Genomic DNA, 26,823 nt, shown 5'->3' with positions numbered 1-26,823 from the left:
ATCCCGATGTGATATATTAACTTTATACCCGGGCCTTACTTCGAGAATATTATGATTTTTTTTAAAAAAAGTTGTTGTTATATAAGATGTAAAAAATTTTGCTCAAGATGTTTGCCTTTAATTTAATTTTTTATAATATTTTAATATACAATTATAATTTATTCATTATGTTCCATAAATTTCTTAATTTTTGCTCTGAGGCTAATATGGTAATTTTTTCTTATTTCCAACACTTTTATAAACATTCTCATGTATATTTATATTTTTAGATCAAAATTTCGTATGGATCGTAATTCACTTTATCTTAGTAATAAATCGGACCATGATCTTCTAATAATATTAATTTCAAAATTTTAATTTTAATCGTAACGACAAAATCATATTAAGCCTTTTTGGATAACTATAAATAAGAACTGTCTGCAAAATAAAACGTGCATGTGTAAATACATACTTGTGATGATTCCATCATCCCCTTTAAACTTCAATAATCCCTAGCCCATCTATAATTCTAATGTCATTTGAGTACTTTTTTTTCATCAATACGATATTTTGGTAGATCAATTTTTTGATTATTTGAACTAACATATAATTTATATGTGTGTTGTATAATAATAATAGAATGTCAGGTTTACACCGACGGGAGCAAAAAAATCAAAAGAGGGTAGGGCGATACAAAAACAATTATATTTTTAAGTCTATAAATAAATGAGATCTTTAAAAATAATAGATTTAAAAGGACTGCAAGATTCAGAGAAGAAAAATATTTTCATTACCAAACATATGTTATCCAATCATGAATTTGTTGGGCTTGAGAAGCAGCCTTAACTCCACATTGGTGTGATATTGTTCGTTTTGGGTTGAGCTTGCACGGGTTTATTTTGGATCACTCTCAAAAGGCCTAATACTAATGAGTTATCTTGTTGCTTATATTATAGCAAACTGCCCCTCACACAAGCGATGTGGGACATATTCTAATAATCTCCCATTTACACATCGGGCTATACACCTGTCAGACCTGCCTCCTGATTGTGTAATCTGGCTCCCCCTTGACCCATACTGAAAGTCCACCTAGCTATCTACCTCCCCTTAGGCCCATACTGGAAAGCCTGCCTGTTTCCCCTTTAAGCCCATCCTGGGTTGGCCCACATGTCTCTTCCTAGGCCCTTTTGGGGAGCATGTTGATGAGATTATTATGGACCGTTATAACCATAACTCTGATACCAATTTTTGGGCTCGCTAAGCAGCCTGAACTCCATATTGGTATGATATTGTTCACTTTTAGCCGAGTCTGCATGAGTTTATTTTGGGTCACTCCTAAAAGGCCTCATACTAATGAAGTTATCTTGCTCCTTATATTCTAGCAAACTGCCCCTTCCACAATCGATGTGGGACATATTCTGACATAACTAATAAGAAAAATAAGTCTTTCTCGATCAATCAATAATCATTACAAAATTACGAACATAAAATAATATTTACGAATCTACAATTTTAGAATCAACAGAACTACATGTAAGCGTACAATGTCTTAGAGTTTGCCAATATAAGCACAAGCGAAGTGGTCATTGTTATTGACATTGGACTCGAAAAATTCATTACAGTTCTTCACTTTAATTTTCAGATCTACTAAGGTAAGAGCTTAGATTTTATAATAAAATTTCAGTTTTTGGATTCAAAATCTCTGATCTAACAACATATTACAACTTGGTGTTATTCCGAGATTTCTGAATTTTGGGATTTTTTTGTATTGTTCTGTTTAAGTTATTATTTGTGTGTTTGATTGTCTCGCTTTATGCGATGTGTCTCAATTTGTGCGATATGGCGGTTATGTTGAAAATTAATTTGACGGTGTATTGGGATATCTGGATATCTCGCATCAACAACACTTTCGGCAAGTCTATAGCTGGTGTCCGACAGGTAGATATCTGGGGTGCTCTTAGAACGGTGGTAAAAATCACATGTGCTCACTTCTCACAAAAAATATTTGTTCATAACATATGGCTTCTAAGCTCAGTTGTTGCAACTGAGTCCTCTGAACATTGCACTATCAATGTAATTAATGTGAGGATCAATTGTGAAGCTACTGTTTTCGGGGGAAATGAATGCTGGATTTCCCGGGAAATCATTACCATCATTTTTAAATTTCAGAATATTTGTATTCAGTTTGTTAAGCAATCCAAAAATAAAATGGCTAATTATTTAGCTCTATTTGTTTTTCAACCTAGTTGCATGATTAGTTGGGGGGTTTGTCCCGATTGAGTGTCTTTTAAGTTATTAATGAAATCTGTTTTGGCAAAAATAAAATGGGACGGGACATGAGTTATAATTTCAAGTTATATTTGCTTCCACCACAATTTCAAATTACTTCATCAGTATCCAATATTGCAATTAATTAGAATTATAATTTATATTCAATATTGCTTATTAGGGGTTCTATTACATAATATTGTAGTTCTCATACATAATATTAGAGTCTCATTGTATTTTAATACACCATAAAATAAAATATGTTTGCCGATATATTTTTTAGCCATAAGTATTATGTTTATGAACAATTATTATGACAAATAATCTTTTTAATAAGTTAATAAGTAGATATGTCTATGTGAATAGAGTAAGTAAATTAAGTAAATGTGTTAATGGTGGTTTTATAATTATATACGTGTAAGTATATATATCCGCATATATATATATATATCTGTGTGTGTGTGTGTGTGTGTCTGTGTCCCCACCCTGGCTCACGGAAGTCCAAAATTTAATATCCTCCAATCCTAAGTCCTAGAACTCCAATGATTTCAACTCGAATCTTATACGAAACCTGAAATATAAAAGGGGTGAGCTACAAAGCCCAGCAAGTACAAATTGACTAACTATTTAACCGGAAAATAATGGGTGTTTTTAATAAAACAAATTTTCTCAAAACGATAGTAATTTTGTAAAAACAATTTCTAAAATAAATCCAACCCAAAGTTTTATATTTTAAAATTCAGAATTTAAAACAGAACAGAGCATATTTTATAACAGATCAGAACAGAATAAAAGAGAACGAAACGATAATTCTTATAAATACCACAGTCTTGATCTACGGCCATACTTTGCCAGTAGCCGGCATCTAATTCTTATTCTTATTCTTATATACCACACTTTGCTAGTGGTCGGCATCTAAAGTTCAATAATTACGCGCCTTTAATAGGTATCTAAAGTTGCACACTTGTACGCCTACTAAGGGTATCTAAGGCTAGTTCCAGAACTATAGCGTAAATTACGAACGGGTTCGAAAACGTAGAGACTGGGTTTCAACAGATTCTCGTATCTTATATCTTATACAGTTTGAAACAGAATTCTTATATCTTATACGAAATTCAAAAATCAGAGTATCAAAACTTTTCCGAAAATAAAAGTAAGTCAAAAAGTACTTACCCCAAAACCTGACCAGATCTGAATATAGCTTTTTTGACCCTCTAAACGACGTTTTCTTGGAAAACACAAAGCACAAAAGTTGTAGAGAACGAAAAGATCTTTCCGAAAAGTCTAGAATCACTGAATTCCGACTCACGATGAATTTTTTACAAATTTTAGAAGACTGCTGATTTTTGCTGAGAAGAGCCCTACTATTTTTATATAAAAAATGAGGAATACGAATATGGTGTATTTATAACGATACCAAACCCTATATCTTAACCTACAAGTTATCCATATTAGAATTTGATCCAAATTTTCGGCCCAATATTCTAACCCAATTTTAAATCCTAGTCCTTATCTAATTTTAATCATTTTTATTCTATTATTCTTTTATTAATCGAATTCTAAAAAATTACAGGATATTACACTTACCCTCTTGGCCTGTGCTCTTGGCTGCGAGCTTTGTTCAATAGTCACATCCTTTTGGGAGGATGCAACTAGTAATGAGCTTAAATCCTTTTTAATCACTGCAGTTTGTTGAGAAACTGCAGTGTGGCTAGGCTGGGAAACACTCACCTCTCCAACCTTATCCTTAGGACTTCTTTGATTTTCACCCTGTCCCTCACCTTTCTTGCCCACCTTCACACTCCCCTCTTTAGGTTTGGTGGATTTTACAACTGATTTCTTTTGAAAGAAATCAGAGGGGGGCTTTTTTAGCTTTGTATTTAGAAATTTTTGATAGTTTGGTAACTTGGGTAGGTATCTGTTTGGTCATTGGCACAGATACCATAACTACACTAGAATGCAAAGAAATGTGTGAGGTTGGAAGAGTAGAGACAGTAGAAATTACCTCACTTACCCGAGGTCCCTCCATTACTGGAAAATAGAATAAGGGTACCTCCTTGTGATGATTTGCTCTATTAAGATCTGCAATTATTCTTCTTTCTTGAACCCAACAATTCAGCTTGTTGGTTGGGTTCTCAATCACAATATTCTCAATAAGATGGTTAACAAGCATCATAAAGAATATAGCATAATAGACACTTGTACTTCTCTTATTGATATCACCTAACTTATAGCCTAACTCAAACAAAACCAAATCACTGAAATTAAAGTACTTATCAGTAACTAGCATGTAAAGCATGTTTAGCATAGAAATGTTGATAGAATCAAAGTTACTAATATTACCAGAAAACACCTTAGTTACTACATCACACAGATAACTCCATTTTTTCCTAAGATCCAACCTCCTAATTTCACTTAATTTAGAAGTAGTGAGTGCATAGCCCATGGAATTAAGCATATAAACAATGTCAGTGTCTGTGTGTGAAGCAGTTACAGTATTATCAGGAATCTTAAAGCATGCTTTAACAATATCACTATTTATGCAGAACTACTTACCTTTCAGAGTGAATGAGATGGTCTTATCTGTTGAGTTGTATACTGCAGTTGTCCATATCTCTTCACCAACCTCACAGTAAATGGTGGGTGATTCCAGCATGGCATAGTTGAGTTTGCAGTTCTTCACAAAATCCATCATTTTGTGATAGTTACCAGACTGCTGAATCTCCTTGTTCACCAAGGATGAGAAGTTGTTTTTCTCATAGATATAACCGGTTTGAGACATGATTTTCACTTCAGGTGCCATTGTTAGAGGTTTGGAATTTGCAGAGAGAGTTTTCTTTTGAGAAGAAAGAAATTAGAGCAATTGAATCTTGAGAATGATAAAAGAAATGAATACAAGTAAATTTGCTTTTATACTATCTCAGAAATAAACTGACAAAATAATAAAGTAAAATAAAATAACCAATAGAATTGACCAAAATAGCCGTTTAAAATAAATAAACTGTAAAAATTATGTCACTTATCCGTCGTGTCATGCTTACAAACTGTAAGTATACTCGATGGATAATATTCAGAGTTTTAACGGCTAGGATTGAGACAATTCGACGGATGAGGATAAATCAGTTATCCGTCGAGTTATAAAATATTCCAGAAATATAATTGATTTTATTGACAAATTGTATTCCGACGGATGATCAAACTCGATGGAAAATGAACATCCGCTGGGATGTAAATTTTGACTTAGCCAAAATTTTATCCAATGCAAAAAAATCAATTAAATTTCTGGCTGCATTAAGACTTGCAAAAATATCTGAAATAATTCAAGAATAATTAAGCATACCTAACTCACTTACCAACCTAGAAAAGGTAACTCACTTACCAACCTAGAAAATATGGATTCATCAAGTGGCTTGGTAAATATATCTGCAAGCTGCTTTTCACTTGGAACAAAATGCAGTTCCACAGTACCATTCATCACATGTTCCCTTATGAAGTGGTATTTGATGTCTATGTGATCTGTTCTTGAATGCTATACTGGATTTTCAGTGATGGCAATTGCACTTGTGTTATCACAAAAAATAGGAATCCTATCCACTTGTAGACCATAGTCCAACAATTGGTTTTTCATCCACAAAATTTGTGCACAACAACTACCAGCAGCAATATATTCAGCTTCAGCTGTAGAGGTAGAAACTGAATTTTGCTTTTTACTGAACCAGGACACAAGCTTGTTCCCTAGAAATTGACAGGTTCCTGTTGTACTTTTTCTGTCTATTTTACAACATGCATAATCTACATCTGAATAACCACTTAGATCAAAACCAGAATCTCTAGGGTACCAAATGCCAAGTTTTGGTGTTCCCTTGAGATATCTGAAAATTCTCTTAATAGCTACTAAATGAGATTCTCTAGGATCAACCTCAAATCTAGTACAAAGACAAGTAGCAAACATTATATCTGGCCTACTAGCTGTTAAGTACAGAAGTGAGCCAACCATGCCCCTATAACTTGAAATATCCACAGTTTTTTCAATAGTGTTTAAAAGCTTAGTTACAGTGGTCATGGGAGTTTTTGCAGATGTGCAATCCATTAGATCAAACTTCTTTAAAAGATCATAAATATATTTAGTTTGACTAATGAATATTCCATCACTAACTTGCTTAACTTGTAAACCAAGAAAGTAAGTTAGTTCTCCCATCATGCTCGTTTCATACTTACTTTGCATCAATTTGACAAACTTTTTGTAAAGTTTTTCATCTGTAGAGCCAAATATAATATCATCTACATAAATTTGAACAAGTATACTAGAGCCATTAAAGAATAAAGTTTTATCCACGGTACCTCTTGTGAAGTGATTTTCCAAAAGGAACTTTGATAAAGTGTCATACCAGGCTCTAGGTGCTTGCTTCAGTCCATAGAGTGCTTTCAAAAGATAGTAGACATGATTTGGGAAATTTGGATCTTCAAAACCAGGAGGCTGACTGACATAGACTTCCTCCTCCAAATCTCCATTTAGAAAAGCACTCTTGACATCCATTTGATAGACCTTGAAATTGGCATGGGCTGCATAGGCTAAGAAAATTCTGACAGCTTCAAGTCTTGCAACAGGAGCAAAAGTTTCATCAAAATCTATTCTTTCTTGTTGACAATAGCCCTTAGCAACCAATCTAGCTTTGTTCCTGACCACTATTCCATTTTCATCCATCTTGTTTCTGAATACCCATTTGGTGTCAATTGGACTCTTTCCTTTAGGTTTGGGTACCGGCTTCCATACCTTGTTCCTTTCAAATTGGTTTAGCTCCTTCTGCATAGCTAAAATCCAATCAGGATCCAACAAAGCTTCTTCTACCTTCTTTGGTTCTTCCTTAGACAGGAAGCTGGTATATAGACATTCTTCTTGAGTTGCTCTCCTTGTTTGAACTCTAGAAGATGCATCACCAATGATGAGCTCAAATGGGTGATCTTTTGTCCATTTTCTTTGTTGAGGTAGATTAGCTCTAGATGAAGAGGCCTCATTGTTGTCTTGATGTGTAACTGAGTTTTGATTATCAGAAACTCCCCCTGAGTTTATGGATCTTTGATTTGGGAAAGGGGAACTTTCTATAAGTGATCTATTTTGACTTTCAGCTCCTTTTGATGACCCGACGAATGGTGCATTTTGAGTTCCGACGGATGAAGCTGATTTCTCCCGACGGATAAAGCAGATTATCTCCCAACGGATGAAGCATTTTGCAACTCGACAGATGTTGAATTTTGTGTTTCATTGGTAGTAGATTTTTCTGCATTATCCTTTGATACTATTTTTTGATCACTTTCATCATCACTGTCATCACCAATCATCTCCACATTATCAAATTTGAGACTTTCATGAGAATCTTCATCTTGCAGTCCTTCCATCTTTTTATCATCAAACACAACATGTATTGATTCCATAACAATGTCGGTTCTAAGATTGTAGACTCTATATGCTTTTTCCACAGCATATCCAACAAAAATTCCTTCATCTGCTTTAGCATCAAACTTCCCATGTTGGATCAGTCTGATTTCTCAGGATATAACATTTGCAGCCAAAGACATGAAGAAGATTTAGAGTTGGCTTCTTGTTCTTGAACAATTGATATGGTGTCATGCACTTTGCTTGATTAACCAAAGAAATATTCTGAGTGTAGCAGGCAGTATTTACAGCTTCAGCCCAGAAATATGTTGGTAACTTTGATTCTTCAAGCATTGTCCTTGCAGCTTCAATAAGTGATATGTTCTTTCTTTCCACTACTCCATTTTGTTGTGAAGTTCTTGCTGCTGAAAACTCATGCATAATTCCATTCTCTTCACAAAATGCTCTCATAACAGAATTCTTGAACTCAGTTCCATTGTCACTCGTGATTCTTTTAACTTTGAAATCAGGATGATTGTTGAATTACCTTATGTGATTGATGATGATTTCACTAGCCTCATCTTTAGACTTTAGGAAATATGTCCAAGAGAACTTTGAGAAATCATCCATAATTACTAGGCAAAATCTTTTCCTTGAGATGGACAACACATTGACTAGTCCAAACAAATCCATATGTAGCAGTTGCAAAGGTTCTTCAATTGTTAAATCAAGCTTCTTTCTGAATGATACTTTAATATGCTTTCCTTTCTGGCAGGCATCACACAGTCCATCCTTAGAAAACTCCACTTGAGGAATACCTCTAACCAGTTCATTCTTGACAAGCTCATTCATGGTCTTGAAGTTTAGATGGGACAACTTCTTGTGCCACAACCAACTTTCATCTTGACTTGCTTTACTGAGAAGACAAGTAACAAATTCTGCATTTGATGAGTTGAAGTTAGCTAGGTACACATTTTCTTTTCTCACTCCAGTGAGAACCACTTTGTTGCTCCTTTTGTTTGTCACAACACAGGCTTCTGAATTGAAGGTTACTGAATTGCCTTTATCACAAAGCCGGCTGATACTCAACAAATTGTGCTTGAGACCATCCACTAAGGCAACCTCATCAATGATGACATTGTATTTTGAAATCAAGCCATTTCCCACAGTATAACCCTTGCTGTTATCTCCAAAAGTAATACTTGGGCCAGCTCTCTCCTTGAACTCTGTGAGCAGGGTAGAATCTCCAGTCATGTGTCTTGAACAACCACTATCCAAGTACCATAAATTCTTTTTGTTTCCCTGTACACATCAAAACCAAATCAAGTTGATTTTGGTACCCACGTTTCCTTGGGTCCTGCCTTGTTAGCTTTCTTCTTTTATTTCTTTGGTTTGGTCTCATTTGACTTGAGAATATCAGATTCATCCTTAGTCATCTGAGTTGGACCTTTGAAACCAGTCATTAAAACATAATTATCATGCACATTTTGATTAACAGGAAAAAGGCATGCTGTTTGCAAACATGTTATTCCAGTAAGGCATGCTAAATGGCATTTGAGGCATACTAAATGCAACATAATAAGGATTAGGTGCAAATGGCATATTAGCAAATTGTGCATTCATATTCTGTGCAGACATAGCATTCATAGGCATGACATTCATGTTAGGAAAATGAGAGGGTACAGATATAGGAGTAGGCATGGCAAGTTTGCAATTAACAGACAAATGAATAACACTACCACACTTAACACATATTTTTCTTGGAGCATATTTATCAGGTGTGTAGTTGTTATGTTTGTTAGTCCATACTTTCCCATTTCTATTATTTTTCTTTTTAATTTCTGTTTTAACCTCTATCTTTTCTAATTTGTCATTTAATTGCTTGATGGACAGATGACCAAATTCACTTTCTTCTCCTTCTTCACTTGACTTGATTCTCCTAGAACAAAGTTTTTGGAAACTGATCCATATTTCTCATTTAGCTTGGCAAGTTTGGTTTTGCTCACAGGTTTGCTCACAGCCGACGGATGATGATTTATGTCATTCGACGGATAATCCTTTTGGTTATCCGACGGATGACTCTCATCATCCGTCGAGTCTACATCTGTTAGCAATCCTTCAACCAAATTGGATTCCAGCTTCTCCTTACTCTTCTTCCAGGCTGTATCACAAAAGGACTCAATACCTTGAACTTTGGTGATTTGAGAATGAACATATCTAGATGATTTCCATGCCTTAATCACCTCATGTTCTCGTTCAAGCTGCTTCTTCAAAATCTCCTCTTTCTACAAGGACTCAGTTAATTCATCCTTAACAATCTTACATTCAATTCTCAATTTTTCAAATTCAATAAACTGAGACTCTAGCACATTATTCCTCTCACTTAAAAATAAATTGTTTTCTTTAATTTTAGCATTTTCCTTATGAGGGACTTAAGTGTAACACGCAAGTGATATAATTATATAGACATGTCAATGATTGCATCATTACACTCAGCTTTAGATAAATAAGCTAGGTTAGTGGTGATTACCTGATTACTTGAAGAACTTGTTTCTGTTTCATCAGACTTGGCCATTAGGGCTAGATTGACATAGTTAACATCTTCATCTTCATCCAGTCCATCTGCTGCCCAGTCATTTTCTTGTGTAATAAAAGCCCTTTCCTTTTATTTGAGCAACTCAAAATACTTCTGTTTATAATCCACAAGCTCAAACTTCTTCTTGATGGAATTTGACTTTCTACACTCACTAACAAAATGCCCTGCCAAGCCACAATTGAAATATTTGAATTTTGATTTATCTACCATGTTTCTATTTGGCTTAACTGCTCTAAAGTTCTTCTTGAACTTGAGCTTGGAAAATCTTCTGGAAAGGAATGTAAGATGTTTATCAATATCATCCATATCATACTGGCTCAAAGAATCTTCATTTTCAGCTACCAGCCCCTTGCCCTTATTTTCACAGACCTTTGAAGTAGATTCAACAGCTTCTACCTTCACCTCTTTCTCTTTCTCCAACTCAGCAACCAGTGCTATGGACCCTCCTTTCTTCCTTCTTTTCTCCATCCTCCCATCTTGCTCTATTTCAAACTCATAAGTTTTCAAGATGCCATACAGTCTCTCCAAAGTAAACTCCTTGTAATCTTGAGAGTTTCTCAATGAGACTGTCATTGGTTTCCATTCCTTTGGAAGAGATCTAAGGAACTTGAGATTTGAGTCTTTTGTCTGATAGACTCTTCCATGCAACTTCAGAGCATTTAGTAGTTTTTGAAACCTACTAAAAATGTCAGCGAGTGACTCACTATCTTCACAATGAAAATGCTCATATTGCTGAATTAGCAGCTGCATCTTATTTTCCCTTACTTGCTTAGTACCATCACAGATAATCTGAATTGTGTCCCAAACCTCCTTGGTTTCTTTGCAGTTAATGATGTTATCAAACATATCACCATCAACTCCATTGAACAATATATTCATGTCCTTCTTGTCTTTCTTGACTTGCTCAATATCAGGATCTGACCATTCATGCCTAGGCTTGGGAACAGATGGTTCATTCCCTGTTGCAGCTCTCATTGGTACATGAGGACCTCTCTCTATGCAATCCACATATGCCTCATCTTGAGAAAGAAGATGTAGGTGCATCTTCACCTTCCAGTGGTGATAATTGTCTTTGTCCAGAAATGGAATCTTGACTCCAACATCCTTCTTGTTCATCTTGCTGTTTTGTTGTGATCTTTAAACTCTTTTTACTCTTTTTACTTCAAGAGCTTGCTCTGATACCAATTGTTATTCCCTAACAATACAACAAGAATTACAGAAGGGGGGGGGGGTTGAATGTAATTCTGGCTTCTTTTTGAGATTTATGAAAAATGGTTCTAACTCAATAATATATATGTGTTTGATTTGCAAAGTGCGGAAAGAAAAAATTATATAAATCAAAACACAAGTAATAAAAATACAAGTCTTTAAAACTTTCTGGAGGATTTGAATGTATCCACCATATATATATATATATATCAAGAGAACCCTGTGAAACTTGAATAGCTCACAGCTGCTTTACAAGTGAACAAACAAACTACAGAGAAATTCTACAGAATACAGCTTACAAATGTTTCTCTGCTAAGAATGTGTTTTCTTAGTTGTTTGTGTTGTTGTTCTACTTGCTACACTTGGTTTATATATCACCAAGTTTACATAGTAATAAGACAAGATAATAAAATAAAACATATCAAGTCTAATACCATGCTGCTTCACTACTCTATTCTAGCATCTTTGAATATCTTCAAGATAGCATGAAAATGGTAATGCTTCTTTGTTCTCAAAACCCCGCTAAACAGGCCGCCACATTCCTTTTGCAAACACTCGACGCATGTGACTGTGTTGTCACTGTCAACAAATATTTGAATTGATCATCCGTCGGGTACATGCTTGTTATCCGTCAGGTAGCCTTGTTGATCATCCGTCGGGTAACTTTGTTGATCATCCGTCAGTAGCCATTTATCACTTAACTCCATTTCATTTGTGTAGAATTATAAGACATCTTATATTTACATTTAATCAACCTATTCTGCACATTTACTAGTAGTCTACATGATTCATAAGCTACTACAGAATCTATACAAAGTTGTTTGCAGAAATGTGCTACAGTATTTATGGTTACATAAGCTACTCACCCGGTGGATATCAATTAGTCATCCGTCGGGACTATATTGAATCATCCGTCGGGACTATAATTGATCATCCGTCGGGTGCTACAAAATTCACTAAGTTAAATCTACTAAGGTGTTTTGTTTAGCTTATCATCAAGTATACAACATATTCCTAACAAACACGCAACTTGTAGAGAAAGAGTTTTAATGTGTCATCTTCAACCACTACACCACATCATTAATTGTGTTATTATATGTATAGCTAATATTTAAAAAATCAACTCAATTGATACATAGTTTTTTAGATTTATTACTAAAAGATATTTTGTTAATCTTATAAACCTTATCACCCGTTTAAATGATTGAATAATTATATTTAATTAAACTTTATAATTAGTTAATTTTTAACATAAATATAAAAATATATGTTCTAAAAATTATAGAATAATATGTATAATGTATATTATTAATATATATATATATATATATATATTATAATGTGTAATATATAAAATTCTAATATTATATATACAATTAATATATATATATATATATATATTATATATATAATAATTCAGGTTTTTTTCGGATTTTGGGTTCGGATCGGGTTTAGATAGAGTTTCGGATTTCGGATCAGGTTTCGGATCGGTATACCTAATATCCAAATCCAAATCCAAAAATTTTCGGGTTTAAAAATTAAATCCATATCCAAAAAATCGGGTTCGGTAAATCCAAAATTTCGGGTTTCGGATCGGGTATCCGTCGGATAGGATTATTTTGCCATTCCTACAAAATACTTTAAGATATGTGTTGAAAAGACAAATTCGTCCCTCAACTCGAACGCAACTTGCAATCTGGTCATCAAATTCAATTTTTTTTAAACATGTTACTCAACTAATTAACATTTTCATTTTTCTTGACAAATATGACTTATAACCTTACAAATTCTCGGATTGAGCAATGATCGAACCTAGGATCTGAAACGACATATGATAATTTCATAATCATTTGAGTTATATAACCGTGCTCACGAACACTTTCATTTTCATCATTTATCTCATAAATCTTTTTATAATTGTTAAGTCTCGCTTATTTTAGACGGATCGTCGTCTAATTCGTACAGTATGGCTGTCACATTGGATTTTAACCCGATTAAATAAAAAATCAACCTGTATCTTAGATTTTTTTAAGACACAAGTATCCACTTTTAAACCAAATTCAAGTCTGAGAGTGGAGATTAGGGGGCTATCGATTAATCAAAAAATAATGATGAGGATTGAAAAAACAAAAGTTTTAAATGACAAGAACAAAGCGGAAAATGATGAAAAATTAATGTAATTGTTGCTCCTCTTTACTCTTCTATGTGTTCTTCATTCGAAATTAGAGTTTTAGTTAAGAAATATGAAATATGTTGACGAGAAGTTTGAATTTGTTAAGATATATATTCAATAAAATGATAGTTCAAGATAGTAGATTTAAAGGTAGAAAAATATATAAGTAATACGAGTAACAGGTAAGTTGACAGAGCATGGTTGGATAGTTCAATTGGTTACTTATTTGTAAGGCTATAAGCCATATTTGTCAAAAAAAACATGTAAGTTGACAAGGTAGTTAAAAATGAGTTTGGTGACCGGTCATACCATGTTTTAAGCAGTGTGAGACACAAACACATCCCACTCATATTTCTGTCTAAATATATTTAACATTAATAATGACAATAATTTTAATGAAAATTTTAATTAATTTAGTGACACATCCGTAAATTTTTTGAATTTAATGATCTTATTTCAAATCAAATTTTAATCGAGTGACGAATTTGCCGTTTTACCCCTCTTTTATTTATACCTACCTAAAAACTAGAATCCTAAAACAAAAGGACAAACAGAAAAATTTTAAACTCGGCCCAGGCCGTTTATCATTACAGCCCAAAACAAAGCCCCACTGCAGAAACAACCCAGAAGCTCCTCTTCTCCATTTCTTCGAGGCGAAGCAAATTAAAACAGAAAAAGCACTTATAAAATCAAACTAAAAGCTCAAAAACAATCAAAAATGGCGGGGAGATCGGCGGAGATGATCGTCGCGAGCACACCAGGCAAAGATCTAGTTTACACTAACTTAGCGTATTGTTCGCACTCAGATCTTCATCGTTTCGCTGTTCCTGGATATAATTCTCTCTATCTCGCTCTCGTTGGTGATTTTTTCGTGCTCTCTTTCTCATATCCTTTTAATCATGATGTAATTGTGTTTACATTTCGTTTATTCGTGCCTTTTTAGCGTTGTTATCTCGATTGGAGTGATTTTGTGTGAGATCAGTTTGTATTATGAATCCGCGTAATTGATCCGGTAGTTTTAGTTGTTTCGTTGATTGCGGAGACTCGTGTGAAATGTTTTTGCTGTTCGTAAGCGTGTTGTGCTTCAGGAATGTTCATTATAATAAAATAGAAAGAGGATTTTAGTTGCAGTTATGTAGATATGTATGTTGTGTTATGACTTATGTAGACTACATTACGGCGACTTGTCTGTTTCCTTTTTAATTGTGCTTTAGTTGTGTTTATATTTTGTTAATTCATGTTGTTTACTGTTGTTAGAGTTTGTGAATCTCGATTGGAGTGTTTTTGTGTTGGTGATTGAGTTGAATTTGTGTGAGATCAGATTTGTTATGGACTAATTTTACTTTAAATTTATGTTGCGAATCTGAGTGATTGATCCGGTTTAGTTGTTTCGTTGATTACGGAAACCTGTGTGAGTTGTGTTTGCTGTTTGTAAAAGTGTGGGAGCGCAGCTTGTGCTTTAGGACTGTGCCTGAATAAAATTGAAGAGGATTGTAGTTGTAGTTATGTAGATATGTATATTATGTTACGTAGACTACATTACGTCACGGCAACTTGTCTGTTTCGTTTTTCTATTTGTAAAGTGTGGTAACTCAACTTGTGTTTCCTGACTGTTGCTGCTAATAAAAAAATGCTGTTATATGTAGTTGTTTAGATATGTATATTGAATTATGGACACCAAGTCATGACAGCTTGTAAGTTTTTTTTGCTCTTCGTGAAGTGTGTTAACTAAGCTTGTTGGCTTGCTTCCGGGTTGTTTTGTTTAGTAAATTGAATAGAGGCTTATAGTTGTAGTTAAGTATATTGAATTATATTCACCGGTCACCACATTATACTTCTAGCATTTATTACCTGAACATTTCCTTTGAACCATGACACATAATTCTTTCTTTAATTTTATATGGCATTTGTTTCACGTATTGTTACGTCTAGTGATGATTAGAACTGTGCATATCAGCGCAATGTGCGTAATTTTTTAACTTGTGTAAGAGATATATAGTAATTATGTTTAATGTTTTTGAGATTTTTTCGAGAATGATATGGTCTTATTTCAGCTTATTTTGATTTTTTTTTTAATCTAGAGAACGATATTTGAAATATTATTATTATTATTATTATTATTATTATCATTATTATTTTCTGGAGTTATTCTATTTCTTTAACTCTAGCATACTGCTCATGAGGCTATGCCCAATGGCCAAATTGGACTCAATGCAATCCAACGTCGTTGTGCCAGAGTTTCTACCGGAGACAAGATATCTGTCAGCAGGTTTGTTGATGTTAGCTTCTTGGGATTTTCTACTGCATTTTTACCATTTTCTGATGGTGTGCTTCTGACTCTTTGTACAGATTTGTTCCACCTGAAAAATTTGACCTTGCTCTGCTTACTCTAGAATTGGAGTTCGTGAAAAAAGGGACTAAAGAAGAACATGTATGTCCTTCTAGCAGAATTTACTTTTATGCATTGTATGCTCAGTTTTTTTTACGCCTCCATCGTCAAAAAATCATGTGGCTACCCATATTACATTGATAGTTTTTTTGCCTTATTTGCTCATGTATGAATTGTTATTTATTGAGTGAGAAATATTAGGTCTAATTTTTCTTGTTGATAAATTTACCCATTTATTCAATTGACGGACAGTGCCATTACTTTGCAAATGGTGTCTTGTAGTTTGGTTTCACCATGCAAGCACATGTAGTTCCTAGGATGTCATCTTGCAGACTTACGGCATTTTTTTTTCTGGTCAAGCCAGCTACACTGTGTTGTGTGATGCCATGTCTTATATTTGGTCCAGTAGCTCAACTAGATTTTTTTTTGCAGGTTGATGCTGTTTTATTGGCTCAACAGATCAGAAAGAGATACAGTTACCAGGCAAGATCATGTTCCATATCTATTATAATTGTGTGTGGTATCTTATCAATTGGCATATTTGTTTTCCCAATAACAGCAGTTTTTATATTTGCTTATTTCAACCTTCATTATGTTAGTATATCTATAAATGAACAATGACAACCTTTCTTATATAAGAAGCACTGAATATCCTATAGACGCTACCATAGTTAGCTTTAAATCTCCTTAGTAGTTTCTGAATAATCTTTAATGACAGTTTTATACCTTTTTAAGGTGATCCGTGATAATAGCTAGAAACTACTGATTCGTCAAAATTTCGTTTTGAGTTTCAGTTTGATGTCCATAATTACATCTCTGTTATTCAGATAGTTGACAGTTGAACTGAACTAACTGGGCTGTTTTTAATCAAAATCGTAAAAATATAATAATCTAGCTATAAGAAATAAGTATAAACCCACCCATAAATACAAAAAGTACGGGTATATCTCTATCGGTATTAAGATGCCGTCGCACTTAATAAGTTGGCCCTCACCTCCTACTTCTTAGAAAGCGGTGTAGCCGCATTTTAGTTTTTGTAAATCACGTTTCTCGTTTTGACAAATTAAATGATTCTTTTCCACTACCAAAGTAGTTCTTAGTCTGTCTATCCGGATCAACAAGCTTCAGATATTCCTCCACTGATCCTTATGGTCTTTTTTTTATATTGCTTTTAAACTTTTTTTTTTGGTTTCAATAGTTTGGTAATTAATATGTAGGTATTGTTTGCGTGCAGGTTATGACAGCAGGACAAAAAGTAACAATCGAATATCACGGAAATAATTACGTTTTCATTGTCAATGGCGCTAGCGTAGAGGGGCAAGACAAATCAGAGAGAGGGATGATCACAGATGACACATACATTGTGTTTGAAACACAAAGCTCTAGTGGAATTAAGGTAAATATCTGCTAAAGTTATATATGGATATTTTTTGGCTGTTCTTGAAAATTCTTGGCTAATTGGCTTATCTTTTTCCTTCCATACTCCCAAACTAGTTGGAAATACTATACAGTACTGCTGGGCTAATATTTTGGAATTAGAATATTGAAGTTATATATATATGCTATTTATGCAGATTGTAAACCAGCGTGAAGGTGCTAGCAGCAACATTTTCAAGCACAAAGAATTTAACCTTGAGTCTTTAGGTATAGGTGGATTAAGTGCAGAGTTTGCAGATATATTTCGAAGGGCATTTGCCTCGAGGGTTTTCCCTCCACATGTGACTTCAAAGTAAGTAGGATCTTTCATATTTCATAATTGCACTATCAATCTAAATGTAGGTTGCCATTATATTTGTCCAAAGTTTGACGAGAAAATCTTGCACATTGCAGGCTTGGCATCAAGCATGTCAAGGGAATGCTGCTCTACGGGCCTCCTGGTACTGGAAAGACTTTAATGGCTCGTCAAATAGGAAAGATGTTAAATGGAAAGGACCCAAAGGTGTGGCTCTGAGATTTTTATTAGTTATTTCTACCTGTTTTTATGTATAAAATCTTTTATAAGATATGAGACACTTTTATGCGATTTAGTAACTAAATTTTTAGTTACAACTAATCCAACACTACTCGATATATACATATACATATTAATATCTACGTTTTTTGATTAGCAAAGGAGATAAACATATGTTTCTTTGTATTTTTCACGTTCTTTGAAGTTTTTAATAGAAAAGTGTACTTGCATTAGAAGTAGTAAATTACATAACCTATGTTTTCCCACACAAATACACAATTTTTTCTTACGTGTTTTGGAAATATTTTATTTACAGATTTTAAATAAAAGATAAAATATAATAGACAGTTGAAGGAAATTAGACTATGAAAGTCCTTATTCTGTATCTTAAGTATTAAAGTGAACAGATTTATGTGATGGAAAGAAAGTTCTTGTATTTTTATAAATTCTGCCAGCTTGTATATTTGGAGCAATATAGAAAGTTTAAATATATTTGTTAATCTGAAATTTTGAAATGTATATAATAAAAGTCAGGGTCCGCCCAAGCTGTAGGCACTCACGAGACTTTCAACACAGTTTGTAAGTTTATTGTTTTTTAAAGTAGTCTGCACATTTTGGTCTTTCTGTCTAATTTAAATAAAATGGCATGGAAGTCGCACAATTGAATTTATATATGGACAATGTACAACATGCTTATGTGGTTTGTTGCATGAAAATAAATAAGATGGTAGTTTTAAAATTTAGAACCATATTATGTATCAAAATTTTGTTCGAGTGATGCTTATATAAATACATAACATAACTTCTATAAATACTTGGAGAATAGTTTAGAATTATGTATCCACATAAATCTTGCAAATTTATCAATCAATAGTGTAGCTTATAAACAATTATAATTGCATGCAAGTCTGGAATGTTCTGGACATTATAAGTTGGCAGATGTGTAAACTATCTTACACAGATATTCCAGGATGCTAATCTTAGTCGTAAGATGTTCATGGGATGCATGGACAGAGTCCCTGTCGACATAAAGAACAATAGCTTAAATAGTTTGGTTTTTAAATCACTTCACCAATCTATTGGACTGATGTGTTTTAAAACATCAGATTGTCAATGGGCCTGAAGTTTTGAGTAAGTTTGTTGGAGAGACAGAAAAGAATGTAAGGGATCTATTTGCTGATGCGGAACAAGATCAAAGAACAAAAGGTAAGGAGTTTATGTTCACTATGTCACTTGTCGAATTTGTCCTATGACATTAATATCTTCTTATGTTCTTTTTAGGGGATCAGAGTGAATTACATGTCATCATCTTCGATGAAATTGATGCTATTTGCAAGGTAAATTCATTTATATTTTAGTCTTGATGAATAATATTACAACACATTGGTTTTTTTAAATTTTGATTCTGTTCCCTCCTTCATTAACATTGGAATCTCATCTAAATCGGTCTACTATCATCTTTTTGCATCTTGTATTGTCTTAAAATATGAAAGATTATATAAATAAAAACAAGGCTTTGGGATTAATGTTAAGTACAAAATTAATGAACAAAAGAAAATGTCCTTGGCCCTTGGACACCTTACAAGGCACATTTCGAAATAATTTAGGATTTTTATTGGTGCAAGTGATGCCTAGGTCTACAACCCGATTCACGCACAGCATCCTAGATATTTATTATTGATTACTGATTCATTTTAATAGTATATTTAATTCCCAAGCAATTCTTTTTGTTTAATTTATTTCACAACACCAATTTTTGTATCAATTCCTGATGCTAAGAGTTATTTGAAGGCCTTATATAGTGGGATCAAGCTTGTGGTAGTTGCTTATGTACTCGAGCAAATTACTGAACAGCACTTCTTTTATCCCCTGCATTTCTCTTAATTTGATTTATCTGTGTGTATTTTACCCTTTCTGTAACAAATATCTATCAGTAAGGATTTCACCACTTTGAAATAAATTATTCCTTGCCTTTGCTAGCAACTAATATCTTAAGCTACCTGTCATTCCTTTCTTAGGAGAAAGGCATTTTTATGTTTCGATATACTATAATTGCCAATGTCTTTACAGGCAGATCTGACGGATCTGAAAAAGTTACTGAAATATTGCTTTATATTTGTTTGGTGATCTTTGCAGTCCAGAGGTTCCACTAGGGATGGTACTGGAGTTCATGATAGTATCGTCAACCAACTTCTTACAAAGGTTAGTGCTGAAGCTTTCAGTTGTATTCCAAAAAGAATCCACAGTGAACTAATTTAAGTAATTAACTTACTGGACATCATTTTCTTTCTAGATAGACGGGGTTGAGTCTCTAAACAATGTTCTGCTCATTGGGATGACCAACAGGAAGGATCTGCTTGATGAAGCACTTCTAAGGTGATGTCGTATATAATGTTGCCTTGTGCTAAGAATGAAAATTCTTTAGTAAATTAATATTCTATAAATTACTTTGTAATGCATCATCTTGGCCAATGTCCCAATGCAATCATCTCGATTGATGTATGCATGTCAGTATGGTAACTGTTTGATTTTTTGAATTAGGCCTGGACGTTTAGAAGTCCAAGTGGAGATTAGCCTTCCAGACGAGAATGGCCGTTTACAAATCCTTCAAATTCATACAAACAAAATGAAGGAGAGTTCTTTTCTTGCTCCAGATGTAAACTTGCAAGAGCTTGGTAATTGCCCCATTTCGTTTGTGTGTGTGGCATATCATTATTGGATTGGGAATAATCTCATTCTCGTCAACATTATTATATGTAATATACTAATATAAATTTGTGTTGGGTAGTTTGTTTATAGCCTAAATATTTCATTTTAAATTTTTCGTATGGTTTTGTTCTTGCATTTATCATTTCCCTTCTGTTCTTATACCTAAAAGAGAGATTAACATGTGATGCATAAATCATTTAGATTCTTCAGCTCTCGAGGTTTGTGCCTCAAGTGGTCGATCTGATAACTCACTAAATATTTTTTAGTGTGACATAATATTTTTTTAAATCTAACAAGAAACGAAGGGCATTATTTTGATTACAGGATTCTGCTATGATTTTCCTCTTCAGTGTCTATTTTTTTTACTGAACATCATTACATTCTAAATCTGTGTCTTTGGAGGGTGTTTTATTACCAGCCTTGTAAAGCCAAGAACTAAATGTAACAAGGAAACTTTAACCTATGAGTGCAGCTGCTCGGACGAAAAATTATAGTGGAGCAGAACTAGAAGGTGTCGTAAAAAGTGCTGTATCCTATGCTTTAAATCGGCAGCTAAATCTGGAAGATCTTTCTAAACCTGTGGATGAGGAGAACATAAAGGTCACAATGGAAGATTTTCTTAATGCTCTCCATGAAATTATTCCTGCATTTGGAGCATCTACGGATGATCTTGAACGTTGCAGGTATGAGTGTGTGACTATTTTACTATTTGAGATTTCTTTTTCTTTTTAGGCATTTATTAGTGTTAAATTTTAGCTGAAATTTGGATTTATTCATATTAAGTCAGACTATGTGCGACTCATGTTGCATGAGGGAAGTCTGAGCTCTTAACTTGTAATGGTTCCTAGGTTGAACTATGAAAGTGCTTGTCGTAGTCACATCTGTCAAAAACTAGCAATAGACGCTTTTCAAATAACAAGGCTTTTGTTTTTTCTCTTTATTTCTGTTGGCAACTTGAAAGAATCTTAGGTTTCATATGGACATTGTTGCTGTATGTTATTTTGATCATGTTACCATTTTTGTTTTGAGTTTTGACAATGAATCACTTCAGTTGAAATTTCAATGAGAAAAATGGTATTTACATTTTGCATTTCCAGCTGCTTGCTACTTCTATCAGTGGTGCACGGCTTGTGGTTGCTTAATGTTCCATTTTTGTGCATTGCACATCTACAGATTCTTATTCTAGCTATGCGGAGTATCCCTAAAACTTAATGCCTATTATCTTTATTGCTAAAACAAAATGACTAGTATCCTTAAAAATCAAGGTTGTAATCTTAAAATTCACAATAATGTCTTCGTAATGTCATGCTCGGATATCGTACAATCCCCTCTATATATCAAGAAACTTTGACTTCCTTAAAAACACCATTTTCACCCTATATCTGCATCTTGCAGACTCAATAGTATTGTGGAGTGTGGCGGGCGACATGAGCACATATTCAAAAGAACTATGCTATTAGCAGAGCAAGTCAAAGTTAGCAGAGGGAGTCCACTGGTTACATGTTTATTGGAAGGCCCAAGCGGCAGGTAAATTTAATTTCTTATCTTTTGATTAAATCAGCTTCTTAGATGACTAACGTTTGATCTCATTGACCAGTGGCAAGACTGCAATGTCAGCTACTGTTGGTATTGGCAGTGATTTCCCCTACGTCAAGATAGTAAGTGGCTTTTTAAGATCCAAATTTAAGCATCTTGTTAAAACAATCATTTCCCTTGCTTCCTTTTCTTTCTTGGATGTTTCTAAAATTTATTCTTCGTATGTGTAGGTTTCAGCTGAAACAATGATCGGTCTCAGTGAAAGCACTAAATGCGCCCAGATCGTTAAGGTTTATGATTCAGATCATACTTTTTCCATCTACTCTGCAAATATATTTGTACTTTATTTTAGTAATTGCTAGGGGGTCAAATTGGTAGCAAATATCCCAGATGATTTTAAAAAACAATTCAAATGGACCATATTCTTTTCTGAATAATCATAATATGTATTTACTTTAAAAACTTGGCCTGGGCTGCTAATTTGGTACCTTCAGCATTACTTTACTTGTTAAGGAGCACATATGTAAGAAGCTTCTAAGCACTTAATGTGAAATGTCAATTATAGGTATTCGAGGACGCCTATAGGTCACCACTAAGCATTATCATCCTAGATGATATTGAAAGGTAATACTAATAACTAATGATGTTAGACACTGTAGTGTCAGATGTTTATGCTCTTTGTTGAATTGATAATAGGTTTTCTCTGTGATCCGATTGCAGACTTCTGGAATATGTTGCAATTGGACCACGGTTTTCAAATTTGATTTCTCAGACATTATTGGTCCTGCTTAAACGGCTTCCTCCCAAGGCGGTTCCTTAATTTATTTTTTCATTATTTTATTTTTCAGTATCTATTTTGTTTAGTGGTTCTCTGATGTTGCAATCATTTGCAGTCTTATAAATTTACAATGTTTCATAATCTGAAGATTTATTTGTATTTAAAACGATTCCATGTAGATTTAATGCTCATGAATTTTGTCTGTCTTGTTATTACACTATTTGCTGAATCTAGCTTCTTTCACTCTCATTTCCCAGGGGAAGAAAATTCTGGTCATTGGAACTACAAGCGAGTTAAACTTTTTGGATTCTGTTGGTCTTCAAGATGCTTTTTCGGTCACATACAATGTCCCAACTCTAAAAACAGAAGATGCGAAAAAGGTACGTTATATTCATCTGGTGAGCTTTTTGTTTCTTTTTTGTGGATAATTTATTATAGGTTGCACTTGAGAGAAACACCACTATATAAATAACACTATCATCTCCCTTCGTTTCTTATAAAACACGGATGTTGAAGCTTAGATTTACAAAATTTTAACTAATAAATTTAAATCTAATGTAGAATATCACCTAAATTTTAATTAATAATTGTTATAGAATCTAGCATAGATTCTGTTATATATTTTTGTCATAAGGCGATTTTACATGTAATAATGTTATATTTGAGTCTAATTTTTTGTTCCATTCTAGAATCTGCCTTTTTGCATTAAGAAAATCCTAGATAAACTTAGGATTTAAATGAGATTTTACGCTTACTATGTTTGTTCTTTCTTGGTTTTAAATAAGAGTGTGGTTTATTGAACAATGACTTAATTTTTTTTTATTGTTTTTAATTTATGAACACTTGTCTCGCCGGTCTCTACTCAATGCATGTTTTTTTTGAAAAATAGTTTCCTCGTAATGAGGCTAACTTGATCTTAATTGATGTAAGGGATAGTACTGTACATTAACAAGTGAGTAATTTGCACAATCTGATGGGGTCATACTTTGTTTGGAGTGCATAATTGCTGGACCAAATGGTCTCCACTAATAGAAGAGTAGGATACTGTTGCCCAGTATATGATGTGATGGTGCAGGTCTGTTACTATAATTAGTTGGTGCTTATAGTATGTATCTACATTATGTAAAGAAGAGATGTACTTTGTTCAGTCAGTGCCCTTTTATAAATCTTTGATCTCGTGCCCCTTGGGCCTTAAAGATATAGATCCTAGGACACTCGGCCACACATTATATGTTTATAATGAACCTTCGGAGGATAAATAAGACTTTATGTATGTACTGCCTTGGTGAGGCTTGAACTTTTCATTAGCGGCAACATCATTTGAAATAGTGGCCTCTTCTTTGCTGTAAAGAAAATAAACCTACCAAAGAACCATTTGAACAGCTTTTTGCATAGTCAATGTTGGCACGACCAGAAACACAATGTGTATTTAGTTCACTAGATAATAAGAAACTAAAAACTTTAAGATTAAGTTTTCATAATAAGGCTTGGTCTTTAATTTCCTCCGATCGAATGCAGAGACCTCTCAAAAAACTTCCTAGAGTAAGCGTAGTTGAGAGCAAGTCCAGTGCAATGCTAAAGTTGGTTCCATTTCTATAATTTGGAACCAAATGTTAAAAAACTCAGCTCCAAAGGGGTTCTGTATAGAGCCGGCAATTTCGTACACGACACGATAACACGACACGAAAACGACACGAAAATAACGGGTTTGGGTTGACATTTTTGGTACACGAACAAGAAAGTACACGGATGAATTTAGTGTCGATTTTGGGTTTACACTTGGATACACGACACAAAACGAAAGTACATGAAATAAATAAATATTTAAATAAATTTATCAAAATTATTTGAATACATATATCTTACAATAATATTTTACACATAATATTTACATAAAATAGATACAAAATATATTCAAATTTAAATTTCATAAGATTTGACTGCACTTGACCCTTTATGACTTATTTACTTAAGACTCGACTAGTAAAATCTTAATATTTAAATATATATATTTTTTATCTTTATTTTTATTATTAATGTTAAATTACACGAAACCCGACACGAAACGTACACGAAATGAAGGTACACGAACACGAAACAAAACGAATCCTTAACAGTTCGGGTTTGGTTTAGGCATTCATGATACGAAACACGAAAGTACACGACACGAAAGTACACGAAACGAACGAATTGCCAGCTCTAGTTCTGTATGATGCAAATATGCATTAATGCGTACTTGGTTCTGGACTTTTCATTAGCGGCAACATCATTTGAAATAGCGGCCTCTTCTTTGCTGTAAAGAAAATAAACCTACCAAAGAACCATTTGAACAGCTTTTTGCATAGTCAATGTTGGTACGACCAGAAACATAATGTGTATTTAGGTTCACTAGATAATAAGAAACTAAGAACTTTAAGATTAAGTTTTCATAATAAGGACTGGTCTTTGATTTCCTCCGATCAAATGCATAGACCTCTCAAAAAACTTCCTAGAGTATGAGTAGTTGAGAGCAAGTCCAGTGCAATGCTAAAGTTGGTTCCATTTCTATAATTTGGAACCAAATGTTAAAAAACTCAGATCCAAAGGGGTTCTGTATGATGCAAATATGCATTAATGCGTACTTGGTTCTGAATTTGAAACCAAGGATGCATATATGCATCTAGCCACATCATCAACTAAGCATAAATGAAATACATATTGGTGTGCTTTAAATGAAATTTTGGGGAGAAACAAAAAATTAGGAAAATTTAGTGCAACTAGCATTGGAGTTGAAGTTCTATTTCATCACTAAAAGTACTTTTTGGTGCAAATTATAGCAAAGGATTTGTTCTGGTAGAATGTTTGGCGGGCTAAGATTCAGTGTCGTCTTTAAGTTGGAAACAGTTTTCAAAAAAGCTTTTAGCCACCTATCCGGCTGTTCAGTTTCTTACTGACAAAATTCACATTATTTTTTTTGAAGTACAATTTTTTTTCCATGTCAAGTTATATGTCTGCATCGATATTCACTTTCCCTCCCTTCACTCCTCAATGCAGGTGTTGGAGCATCTTAATGTTTTTGCGGAGGAAGATGTTGATTCTGCTGCAGAGGCTCTGAATGATGTGAGCTCAAATCTTGATATATAAATTTCAAACTTGATGATAAGAAATATAAAGTAGCGTTTTAATCACTAAAAAAATCTGTTGACAACAACCTTGCTCTAGATTAAGGTCTAGGGGGTCGCAGTGCAAGTGTTCAAGTGTTCAGAAAGAATCATAGGAAGTGGTAATCTAACTTTATTGTGTTAATTCTTGTTTTAGATGCCGATCAAGAAGATCTACATGGTGATTGAAATGGCTGCTCAAGGGGAACAAGGCGGAGGAGCAGAAGCCATTTACTCGGGGAAGGAAAAGATCAAACTTCTACATTTCTTTGACTGTCTACAAGATGTTGTCCGGTATTAAATGCAGTTACACCTCACGACAGTTTGGACAACAGTTTTGTAAATTATGCATTATAAATTTATATTCATCTGACTAATATCGTTGGTCGAAGTTAATATTTTGGTGAAGAGTTATCCTCGAGGTTGTTATAATTGGGTGTGAGGTTATACCTGAGGTTATACGAGTTACATGGTAAGTCTTCTGATTCGCCGTGTTGTCATTTAAACGTTTTGAGTTGAGCAATTTTGTCAATCTCTTCCTTTAGAATACTGATAACTCTGCTCTTTGTTCATCTTTTTAATCAATGGAACATTTAGAGTTTGTAATTCTATTAGCTATTGAATTACCATTTATTTTTCTATATTAACCTTATTACCGGTTTGTATGAGTTTTCCCCCCTTCATGTCCATTCACCTTTACCTTGGGTCCTGCTTGAACTAG

General features: G+C 33.9%; 1 protein-coding gene across 1 annotated transcript; it reads left to right on the top strand.

The window, feature by feature from the left end:
• Window positions 1-14,198: 14,198 nt before the first annotated feature.
• LOC141706763 (vesicle-fusing ATPase) lies at window positions 14,199-26,716 on the top strand. The gene is made up of 21 exons (XM_074509591.1): window positions 14,199-14,484; window positions 15,773-15,868; window positions 15,949-16,030; window positions 16,421-16,471; window positions 17,223-17,384; window positions 17,563-17,717; window positions 17,819-17,927; window positions 19,046-19,145; window positions 19,221-19,276; window positions 20,076-20,141; window positions 20,233-20,315; window positions 20,481-20,614; window positions 21,121-21,331; window positions 22,044-22,175; window positions 22,246-22,306; window positions 22,415-22,474; window positions 22,750-22,808; window positions 22,905-22,992; window positions 23,220-23,342; window positions 25,996-26,061; window positions 26,260-26,716. Exons 1-21 carry the CDS (start codon window positions 14,318-14,320, stop codon window positions 26,401-26,403), a joined length of 2,205 nt encoding a protein of 734 aa, XP_074365692.1. The 5' UTR covers window positions 14,199-14,317; the 3' UTR covers window positions 26,404-26,716.
• The last annotated feature ends 107 nt before the right edge of the window (window positions 26,717-26,823 follow it).

Source organism: Apium graveolens, chromosome 2, assembly GCF_009905375.1.
Source record: "Apium graveolens cultivar Ventura chromosome 2, ASM990537v1, whole genome shotgun sequence".
In the NCBI taxonomy this organism is placed as follows: Eukaryota; Viridiplantae; Streptophyta; class Magnoliopsida; order Apiales; family Apiaceae; genus Apium; species Apium graveolens.
This window is presented reverse-complemented; position numbering and strand designations above follow the sequence as displayed.

Bases quoted from the DNA above. Each gene is read 5' to 3' on its own strand.
- LOC141706763 (XM_074509591.1), top strand. From the start codon at position 14,318: ATGGCGGGGAGATCGGCGGAGATGATCGTCGCGAGCACACCAGGCAAA. The intron at 15,869-15,948 runs GTTTGTTGATGT...CTCTTTGTACAG, and splicing joins GACAAGATATCTGTCAGCAG to ATTTGTTCCACCTGAAAAAT. The intron at 22,176-22,245 runs GTAAATTTAATT...CTCATTGACCAG, and splicing joins TTGGAAGGCCCAAGCGGCAG to TGGCAAGACTGCAATGTCAG.